The following is an 11,713-nucleotide window of genomic DNA, read 5'->3' on the forward strand; positions in this document are numbered from 1 at the left end:
TGCTTTGCTTTGAGCTGTGTTGATGCTACAGACACACCTACCCAGGTAGGGCATGTAAATTCAGACAGGTAACCCAGCCCCAGGTAACACAGGTAAATGCAGACAGGTAACCCACCAATCCAGGTAGGCCAGGTAAACATACACAGGCATCCTTCTTACCCCCAGACAGGTAAATGCAGACAGGTAACCCACCCAGATAGAATAGGTAAATGCAGACAGGTAACCAACCCGTCCAGGTAAGGCAGGTAAACACACACCCTCCCACCCAGGTAGGACGGGTAAGTGGACACAGGTAATCCACCCACCAAGGTAGGACAAGTAAATGCAGACAGGTAACTCAACTACCCAGGTACGGCAGGTAAATGCACACAGGTAACCCACCAAGGTAGGGCAGGTAACTCAACTACCCAGGTATGGCAGGTAAATGCACACAGGTAACCCACCAAAGTAGGGCAGGTAACTCAACTACCCAGGTATGGCAGGTAAATGCACACAGGTAACCCACCAAAGTAGGGCAGGTAACTCAACTACCCAGGTATGGCAGGTAAATGCACACAGGTAACCCACCAAGGTAGGGCAGGTAAATGCACACAGGTAACCCAACAAGGTTTAGCAGATAAATACACACAGGTAAGCCACACACCCAAGTAGGGCAGGTAAATGCAAGCAGGTAACCCACCATGATGAGGCAGGTAAGCACACCAAAGTAACCCACGTGGGTAGGGCAGGTAAACACACACAGGTAACCCACCTGGGTAGGGCAGGTAAACGCACACAGGTAATCTATCCAGGTAGGGCAGGTAAATACACACAGGTAATCCTCCTACCTGCTCTCTACTGCATACATATAAAATCATTTAATGGGCTGTTGGACAAATCAATTACAGATATTTCTAACCAACAGAAAACTGAATTTGTTTGACAATAAAAAAAAGCCCAAACATATGAAACGTTCACGAGTCTACTCATAATATTTTATAGCATTTGTTAAAAAAGAAATGATGGTTGGGAAATTCTATTTTTTTCACATTTGTTTCTACAATTTGGTTAATTTTATTCTGTTTTTTTTTTTTTCTTCGCTCCACCATGAACCCGGAACCGGTTGGAATCATATCGATAAAACGTTATTCATTTCCCCGTCTTTTATTTCAAATATCGTAACAGCTTAACCTTTAGTTGAATGCAGGTCAGTTTTAGCTTTTCAGGGTTTTTAATCTCTGTAACCCGATCCTAGAACCCACAACAGTCTCTCTCTGGTTGCCGGATCGGAGGTAGGACGCTAACTGTAACTCGGCAGCTTGGAGAAACACAACATTCTGTTACTTAAGATCATCGGACTGAGAGACGTTGGGTATGGAACCTCACTTGACACGTTCTGTTCCTGTATTTTATTACATTGACTCACATCTTCAGCTGTCCCCGTGAGGGACTCATTAACTCAAGTGTTACTCAGTAACAACTCCATGAGATCCACTCATTGGTGGCAAAAGTCTAGGCGTTCCACTCACTTTATTGGTATTCATTCGCTATAATCATTCCTTCGCTCTCAAATGTCCATGTTTAGAAGGAACACTCCTTCTCTTGAGCCTCAAACCTTTGATGCCCCTCTTTCCTCTCCTGATGCCCCTCTTTCCTCCCCTGATGCCCCTATTTTCTAGGAGGTCGGAATGTTTGCTGGGTATGAGGGGATCGCAGGGTTCTACAGCCCTAAAAGCCCCGATAATGTGTATAGAAACAGCAGGAAACGGCTTTATAAATTAAACGGGGGAAATAAACCCCATTATTCTTCTTCTAAATGTGTCACAAAGGTCACCATAGCAACCATCTCAGTAAAGATGGGGGATTTTGGGGACATGATTGAGGTCAACAGGGGTCCAGCCAAGTCCACCTCATCGGCTGTTCTTGGGGTTATCTACGGGCATTTACTGAATTCGACAATTGAATTAAGGGCAGAGATGGACAACTATCCTGACGCGGAGCAAGCCCACCAGCTCGGTCAAGGTCAATGTGGCTTGACCTGAGCTAAACTTTGCATCAATGGTTCCTCTTTCCGAGGAGCGAAAGATCAAAAGCAACCAAATAATGTATTTTCCAAGTCCATTTGAAGATTGGCCAACGGTCACGTAGACACGCGCCACCAGAAAAGACCCCAGAGCATCGAAGGAGCCAACGAAGATCAGGAATGTAGCCAAAATGCTTAAGAAACAAGACCAACATCCGTGGGCTTCTGCGATGTTATTTCCCTTCTGTTTCTATGACAACCTGACCTTGGAGTCACGCTGATCGATTTAGACATCATAAAATGTTACAAAATGCTTGATATTTTGTTTCCGGTTTAGGGCCGGACTGCATGAGATTCTCCGTATTCTTCTACTTTCAGATTAAAGAGTAACAGGAAGCAGGAGCCCCGGCCGTTTCTCGTTATTCTGAAACTTCTTCTACTTATTCCGTTCCTTAATATTTTTTGACCCAAAGACAGAATCTGTTTTCGCTTCCCTCTTCTGAGTATTTAACCCTCCGAGTGCCAAAGCAAGGGATGAGGAATATATCGGATGGAAAACCAAAGCGCTACTCGCAGCCGCCCTAATAATAATAATAATAATAATAATAATTAAAAAAATAAAACAGCCCATGATTCCAATACCCAGGAACTCTAAATCCCGCATCGATGGATCGAAGACGTCGTAACAATGTTTCTTTAATTTCCGAAAATCAATGGCCGGCCATCTTTTTTTTTTTGTAGTTTAATGAATCCTACAACGTCCTTTTCAGACCCTCTTACCCCGTCGGCAGGTCGTCAATCCTTGGTTTTAGACTTAGGAGCCTCACGGCTCTACCACTTCTGCTGGGAGACCCGTTCCACGTATCTACTACCCTCTCTTTAGCATCATACCTGTTACTGTATCTGATAAGCCCTCAACCTCAGATCTCTGACTCGTGTTCATTCCGTGGCCTTTGTCCCTTTTCACCTCGTTGAGTCATTGTTCCTCGTAAGCCTCATTGTTTACTTTCTTTGGTTCCAAACACAATCTATAACCCCGGCGCGTTTTACAGCCGCCTGTCCTCTGCCTACCCCCTCCTTATTCGGCCCTCGGGTCCCAGCGCAGGTTCCTTTCCGCAGATAACAAGGTGAGAAGATGATGTCATTTTACAAGCGTCTCCCCACGCACTTCCTTTTGACCATTTTTTATTTTTTTTATGACTCGTAAATCTTTATGTCCCTCGCTGAAAAGCCAAACGTTTCCACTTCCTAAGAGCGTCCGCTGTGATCTGACCAGAAAAATTCCCAGCCTCTCTTAAAAAAAAAAAAATAGGTCAGAGGATTGGGCAGAAAAAGTCAAGTTTATGTCCAGATATTGTAGCAATGATGCTAAAAATGACAAGAGCAGATATGTGGGTGACAAACTTCCTAAGTGCCCCTGTTTAGTTTGGCCAGCGCCACTGTGGGCCCCAAACCCTTGCTTCCCCCCTTTTGCCCCTCTCGCCTCCCCTGATGCCCCTTTTTCCTCCCCCGATGCCCCTCTCTCCTCCCCCGATTCCCCTCTTTTCTAGGAGCTCAGAGTGTTTGCTGGGTATGAGGGGATCGCAGGGTTCTACGGCCCTAAAAGCCCCGATAATGTGTATAGAAACAGCAGGAAAAGCGGGGCTGCATGCACAGTGTGTGCAGGCAACTGGAAAGAAGGCTCCATGCTAAGTAAGAGGGTGTTAGCATGAGTGTGTGTGTGTAAGTGTGTGTGTGTGTTGGCATGAGAGTGAGTATGTGAGTATATGTATCTTAGTGTTAGTGTGTGTTGAGCATGAGTAAGTAGGTGTTAGCGTGAATGTGTGTACACGAGTGTTTATGTTAGCAGGAGTGTGTTAGCATGATAGGCATGTGTGTGTTTATGTGAGAGTGTGATACGTGTTCCTGTGCATATGTTAGTTACCGGGAAGGGGGGGGGTTGCATATCTTTTATTCTGAAGGCCCAGGATGATGGGGGTGAGTGTCGGAAAGTAACCGAAATATCTAGCAGCCCAGGAATACCGGTTTGGCAGGTACGGTATCGTTAGGGAATCTGCTCTTTACAGAATGCTCTGTGTCTAAAAAAAGTGACATTTGTCTAAAAAACAAAACAAAAAGGCTCCCCACCTTCACCTCGCAGAGAATGAATCAAGCGTTGCTTTCTACATGGATTTGGATAATGGGAGTTGGACTCTTCTGGATTCATAAACATTGTGGGGGGGCATTTGTTTTTCAGTCTGCTAGATAAACATATCATGACTTAATCTTACTGCATGACAGCAAACGATGCAGCTCGGGACTAAAGAAGGCCTACGCGTTAATGCATTTCCTGCCACCAAGGGACACTTTTGTGTTGGGGGTGTGGTTAGAGGCGTGGTTAGGGGTGGGGTTTACCATAAATGTATGCCTTATTGCCAGCAATTGATAAAGTAATTTATTTAATTTATAAAGCCGTTTCCTGCTGTTTCTATACACATTATCGGGGCTTTTAGGGCTGTAGAACCCTGCGATCCCCTCATACCCAGCAAACATTCTGACCTCCTAGAAAAGAGGGGCATCAGGGGAGGAGCGAGGGGCAGCTGGAGCTGAGAAGCTGAAGCTTCCCGTACGTGCAGCTCTCTCTATGTAAGAAGAGGAATTACGGCCCCCGTGAATAACTTGCATGGAGCTTCCTCAATTGCCACGCGTTGGGGCTGCCCCTCCCCACTCAGACTCTAGTATTAAATTAAGCAGACGGCAGAGCAGGGGGTCAGTGCAGCGCGCGGGGCAGGAACCCACCGACTATATAAATAACCCCCGCGTCGGCGATGGAGACCGAGCGGAAACCGCTTCTCAGGGACCCCGAGAAAACCAGCTATCAGTCCGTGGGAAAAGCGCTCCGGGAGGCAGAGAAGGAATATGTAAAGTGAGTAAAAAAAAAAAAGCAAATATTATAAATAATGCCAGGGGTCCGAAATATTTTATATAATACAACAAAAAAAATTTAAATCTAAAAATATTTTTAAAAATATTGTAAAATATTCTTTGTAATAAATACAATTAATTTAAAATATTCTATCTATTTTATACCAGGGGTCAGAAAGCATTTCTTACTGCGGAATATTTTATGTCTAAAATACTAATTCTTAATATTCTATTATAATAAAAAACCAGGCGTCCAATAGCACATTTTACTCCAAAATACATTTTTAACCCCAAAATATTCTGAATAATATATATTATGGGTCCAAGTTCAAGATTATGTATTGTAAGGATCTCACACCATGTCTAAATATTTAATATATGCCAAGAAACTGATGTCACCCCCAAAAAGTAACATTTTATTCTTTTTAATATATATTTGGGGTCTAATATTACTAATAAAAGCAGAATATTTATAAAAATAAACAAAAAAAGTGAAAATATTAATATATATATATACTTCATTTAACATACTAATAAAATATTATGTTTTAAATGAAATGTAATAAATATTTATATTTTTAATAAAGCATTTATAAGAAAAATAATTAAAAAAAGAACAAAAATCAGTAATAAAATTATTTTGTGCTATTGAAGGTTAGAAAGAGTTAAGGACGTTCGTTCTGGGTGACGCTTCCACTTTAAGACATTACATTTTTATGATGCCACAGGAGATTCGGTTGAATTATTTTTGGCGATCAGATGGTGGACGGAGCTGGGAATTTGGGGGCGACGCGGTCGCGTCTTTCTTCTGCCATTTTCTGGATGTTACAAAATCTAAGAAAGTCACGGCTAAGGCAGGAAAGCGTGACGGACGGCGACGCGTTGCGTATTTAAAACATTCTAGAGTCGTCACAGGCAGTGAAACAATTCGTTACTATTGTGACATGAAACAATCCGGGGCTTTATTCACTAAATGGCGAGTCGTGCTACTAAAAGGGACAATCCACCGACGGCTCACCGTGTTACTCTGTTACAGGGAGATTCGGAAATGGATTCCCAGAAATGGGATATTCTCACGCAATTCTGGAATTCGCACGGCGGCCGGCTTTGATGCCAGATGAGAATTAAACGTTCCCTAAAATAAAGTCTGAAAGCGGCAAAAATATGACCTGATTGAAGAATTATTTCTGGGCAGTGTTTTGGGGGGAATTCAGCAGGACTAGGAATGGGGTTTCTAATGATTCAGCAGAGTAGGTGGAACAGCACCTTTAAAAGCCCCCAAGGTCTATGTTATAGGGGGTACACAATGACCTGTACAGCTGACTTGAGCCTCCTGTGGCCCGTGGAGGGAGCCCAGTGTGTTACCGTGTAAGTACACACCGTTCACCGCAAGGAGTTTTACTTTACTGAGCAGGTGGTGGGTAAGTGGAACAGCCTCCCAGCTGAAGTGGCAGAGAGAAAATGTAAACGTGCACTGGATAGGCATATGGCTCCTGAACCTAAGACGAGACCAACGACTGATTAAGGTTTGAGTCTTTACAGCAGGAGAAACGGGCAGACTAAATGGGGGCCGGCGGCGGCCGATCAACCGCGGGTTCTGGGTTTTTGTGTTTCTCGCAGTCTTTGCCCCCATTTCACAGCCATTAACCCCTCACAGGACATTAAACAACAAGAAGATGTTTGCCGCTGCATTCTCGGCTGTCCTGGGGAATTTCACCTTCGGTTACGCCTTAGTCTACCCGTCTCCGGTTATTCCTGCTTTAGAAAAGAACGTCTACCCAGAGCTACACATTCAAGCCGCCGAAGTGCCGTGGTTTGGGGTAAGTTTGTATCTATGTTTGTAAGTTTCATTAGAGGGTGGTAGATAAGTGGAACAGCCTCCCAGCACAAGTGGTAGAGGGTAATACAGTGAGGGTATTAAACATGCATGGGATAGACATACGGCTCCTGAATCTAAGACGAGACCAACGACTGATTAAGTTTCTATACAGTAACTATAAATTGGAAACAAAGTAGCTTAAAGAGTCTTTGTAAAGCTCCGCCCTCAGCCATTCCTCTAACCACACCCCCTAATATAAAAGGGTAGAGGAAGAGAGATCCTAGAGGCGCTTGCAGAGCAACCTAGGCCTGACTCGTTGTCCCCTGTCCCCCTTTTAGTCCGTATTCGCTCTGGGCGCCTGTCTGGGTGGAATCAGCTCCATGGTAATGAACGATCACCTCGGACGTAAACTCAGCATCATGGTTTCGGCCCTCCCAGCGGCCCTCGGATTCCTCCTCATGGGCAGTGCTCAGCATATATCCATGCTCCTCGTAGGCAGGATCCTGACGGGCTTCGCGGGTGGCCTGACGTCGTCTTCTATCCCCGTGAGTTTCCTTGTGCCGGGACGAGTTAAAGGCTCTTGGGGTATTGGTCGGGACAGGGGTCAGAACCTTTAATAACCTGGACATGTGCCAAAAACGTACATTTCAATGAAATTCATTAAATTGCGGTTTCTGTATTAAAACTGTGATATCGATGCGTAATTTATTAAACTTCACGATAATCCCCTCTTTGCTCTTAGAACGTTTGTGCCCGTCGCGTTCTCACGCCTTGCCTTTGTTTTCCGATGTTGTTCTAGGTGTATATTTCGGAAGTCTCCCACGCCGGGGTTAGGGGGGGACTCGGCGCGTGTCCTCAGATAATGGCCGTTTGTGGGGCTCTCGTTCTGTATGCCCTCGGTACGTATCAAAAAAACAAATCAAAGTTCTTTAACGTTACAAAGTAACCAAGAACCGTCCTAACAATCGGGATGTAGTAGAACTTTTAAGAAAGCTCTTAGGGGGGAAAACATACAAAAAACTACAATTACAGAAATATCAGTGAACCTCGCAGAAAAAAACAGTCCAGGCCCCGAGCCCCCGGCACCTTGCATGACCCCTCAATATATGCCACGTTCTACCAGGGCTTATATGTTTATAAAAATATATAAAAAAAACATATAAAATATAAATGGAATAATAATAATGATAATAATAATGATAATATATATATATTGTGTTTACATTTAATTTAACATATTTATTTAAATATTAGGTTTTTAAATGAGAAGTAGTAGAAATATTAATTAAAATATATAATATTAAAAAAATTTAAATCAGTAATAAAATTATTTTGCGCTATTGAAGGTTAGAAAAAAGTAATTAATAGAAAAAAATAAATAAAAATCAGTAATAAAATTATTTTGCGCTTTTGAAGGTTAGAAAAAAATAATTAATAGAAAAAAATAAATAAATAAAAATCAGTAATAAAATTATTTTTTGCTGTTGAAGGTTAGAAAAAAGTAATTAATAGAAAAAAATAAACATAAAAATCAGTAATAAAATGATTCTACCAGGGCTTAGTGTGTTATGGGAATCCAAGCCCAGAGTAATACAATTGCTGACCCCCCATGTTTCCTCTTGCTCCCCCTGTTCTTCGTTGTAGGTCTTGTCCTGCCGTGGAGGTGGTTGGCTGTGGCCGGAGAGGTGCCGGTATTCGCCATGCTCGCTCTCCTGTGCTTTATGCCCGAGTCCCCGCGATTCCTGATATCTAAAAGCAAAGACGAGGAAGCGCTCGAGGCTCTGGTCTGGCTCCGGGGTCCTAACACCTCGTATCGAGCGGAATTCGAGAGGATCAAGAACACAGTGCAAAAGGTTTAGAACCCCGTGGGTCGGGCGACGTTGATCTAATAATGATGGGGAAACATTTAAAGGGTCCAGGGCAGGAGGGAAGAAGAGGGAGATTGATACAGATGAGATTCAAGATGTATCAGATGATAGGTTTAAGGGTAACGGGACAGACCTGGAGAGTAGAAGATGACCGATACGAGTTTGAGTTCTAGATCACCGATGTCTTATTACCCTCTTTTCCATCCCGCAGGCTAAGTTTCTGACCTGTGCCGAAATCTCTGACCCGTATTATTACAAACCCATCCTCATCGCTGCCCTCATGCGGTTCCTGCAGCAGATGTCTGGAATCACCCCAATACTGACCTTCCTGGAGTCCATTTTCGACAGAACCTCCGTGATATTGGTGGGTTCCATAGATACAAAGTTACCAGTTTGCTTGCCGGGCTCGACACAATCAGTGTACACAGGTGGACCGTCACGCCGTTCGCCAATAAAACACATTTTCACCAATAGCTACATTTCTAAACTAGGAAACTTTGGGAGACGCCGAATGAGCTGATGGTCAATGGAACACGGGGCATCTTCTGGATTGACCTGCCACGTGACAGTTCCTCAATAGCAGATTTATTTCAGCCCAGCAGAAGAAACGGGCAGACTAGACAGGGGCCGACGGGGGCCGATCTGCCGGCAGATTAAGAAATAAGGAAATGTTGTTACATTGTTGTTTTCCATCACACATCACTCACTTCCCCAATGACCGGTCTCGTTGCAACACAGTATAACTTCCACAGACACGCGTAGGGTCACTTCCCTTTTTTTTTTCTCGTGGTATTAAGAAACATTGGTTTTCCCACTTTTGTCTAATATCACAGGATATGGGATAAATATACACTTTGTACCCCCGAGGCCATTCTTAACCCTCGCAGTGCCTGAATAGAAGTCTAACTTTGGCACGAGGGTTTAAGAACCCAAAATTATTTTTTGGTAATCTTCAGCAAAAGGATAGATTTAGGACTTTTAAAAACAGTCAATCGATGATTGATCAATTAATTTACATTCCGCTTTCTGCGTTGTGATATATCCCCTACGATACCCCTGTGTTACTCTGCCCCCTTCTGGCCACAGAGTAACTTGAAAGAAAAGACACAAGTCCATCAAGCTCAACCCCACTGTTGATCCAGAAGAAGACAATTTGAAAACAATGTAATTATAATATTGTATTAGAATGTTATGTGAACATTTGCGATCTTTGCTGTCTTCCTAACAGAAGAGTGGCTACGACGCCTCTCTGGTCGCTGTCGTAAGGTTGCTATCCGTGGCTGTTGCTGCCACCATCATGGACAAAGCTGGAAGGAAGATCCTGCTCTTTACGTCGGGTAAGAGCTCTGTGTTATTCATTATTCTGGATCAATTTAGAAATTAAGTTCAGATTCTTACAATTTATGTATAAATCCTTGTGTGGGAGCTCAGAGGGACGGGACTGTTAGTGAAGGTGTAGAATATATACACAGAGGGGGCAATTATAGTTTGGACCCCTACAGGATCCAAGAAGAAATCTCTGGATGTGTTTCCGTCCCGGCAATAAACTCTCTGCTCTCTTGCAGGCTCCTTGATGTTGGTTTCATCTCTCGCTATGGGGTTCTACATTCATTTCGTTGATGAGGTCCAACACCACCACAATTCCACCAACCTCACACTGGCCGGTCTTGGCTCTTCTCCGGAACCCGTTAACTACCTGTCTCTGATACCGTTAATCTGTATTATGTTTTACATAATAGGTGAGTACAGGTCACTTTTCGGAGGGGGTGAAGAATTCAAATTTTTTTTTGGGGGGGGGTGAAAAATACAATACAATACAAAAACTTGAGAGTTAGAACGTGATAGAACGCTCAGGATAAAAGATAGTACCATTCATGTACATGCACTTTCATTCCGCCGCTGCTCCTACACTTCCAGCCATGGGAAGGTGAGGTTCCACTTGACTCTTTTTTTTTCAGGCTACGCCTTTGGCTGGGGTCCCATCACATGGCTACTGATGTCTGAAATTCTACCCCTGAAAGCAAGAGGTCTGGCCTCGGGTCTCTGCGTGCTGTTAAGTTGGATCACCGGGTTCATTCTCACGGAGGCTTTCATTCCCGTCGCAGTAAGTACCTGCATGTGCCGACTAATGAGTAATAGGTGTTTCGTTTATCTAAGGATCTCAAAAATGATTTCTTTCTCCAGAATGAACTGGGCTTGGAGACGCTTTTCTTCTTCTTCTCCGTCATCAGCCTGTGTGGTCTTCTCTTCACCCACTTCTGCGTCCCAGAGACGAAGGGACGGACTTTGGAACAAATCGAGTCTTACTTTCGGACGGGGCGCCGTTCATTCATGAGATAGAACGACGGACACTGAGCGACTCCTAGGCTTAAATTATTTTGTTTCCTTCAACTAATCTTACAAACAAAAGACGATGTAAGAACTGCTTTGAACCACAAAACGTGGTTGTTTTCCTTGTTCGTGAGGTCCACAGAAGACCTTCCTTGGTGCTCACCAAGCGATACGCTGACCACTTACCCTAATTCTACAACGCAGATGGCTACCCCACTCCACAGCCATCGGGGGGTAAATGAGTAGAAGACAACACTTAGGAGACCCTGTATCTCTAGGGGGAGACTTAGTTCTTAAGGGACCAGTTCTTCATCACAGGTTCCTGTTGGCTACAGGAACCGTGTGGGGAACGTTGGGGTTTTCTTTTGTCGTAGGCATTCCATCCCTTTCCTGAAGCGCTAAGACATTTACGTATCACTACATTCACATAAAACATTAACAGTCGCCGTGAAATTATTCTCTCTTTAAGAAACTCCCCCCAAAAAAGTCATCATGGCCACTGCAGGTAAGCAACGAGCAAATAATACTCGTTGCTTACCCACAACGTAGCAACACAAGCGATAATTCCACATTCCGTTATTTATTAAAGAGCCTCAAACCGTAAGAGGTAGAAATGTAATATTTTTATTCACTGCATAGACCGGAATTAAAATGGTGTCAAAATACCATCTACTGTAAGAAAGGCTAAAAACACTACTCGCCCTTAAAGTCCTGCGCCCACGCCGTTTAAAAACAAACATTTATTCATCAGCTTGGGTTAAAAATCAGAAGTTATCCTGAGGATCGCCC

General features: G+C 43.7%; 1 protein-coding gene across 1 annotated transcript; it reads left to right on the forward strand.

Annotated features, from left to right (window-relative positions):
- The first annotated feature begins 4,737 nt into the window (after nt 1-4,737).
- On the forward strand, nt 4,738-11,713 carry SLC2A6 (solute carrier family 2 member 6). Its single transcript, XM_053473672.1, has 10 exons — nt 4,738-4,907; nt 6,564-6,726; nt 7,064-7,270; nt 7,525-7,624; nt 8,370-8,578; nt 8,805-8,957; nt 9,822-9,930; nt 10,159-10,332; nt 10,552-10,697; nt 10,778-11,713. The coding sequence occupies exons 1-10, from the start codon at nt 4,810-4,812 to the stop codon at nt 10,931-10,933; spliced, it is 1,515 nt and encodes a 504-aa protein (XP_053329647.1). The 5' UTR covers nt 4,738-4,809; the 3' UTR covers nt 10,934-11,713.

The sequence above is a fragment of the Spea bombifrons genome, chromosome 8 (assembly GCF_027358695.1).
Source record: "Spea bombifrons isolate aSpeBom1 chromosome 8, aSpeBom1.2.pri, whole genome shotgun sequence".
Classification (NCBI taxonomy): Eukaryota; Metazoa; Chordata; class Amphibia; order Anura; family Pelobatidae; genus Spea; species Spea bombifrons.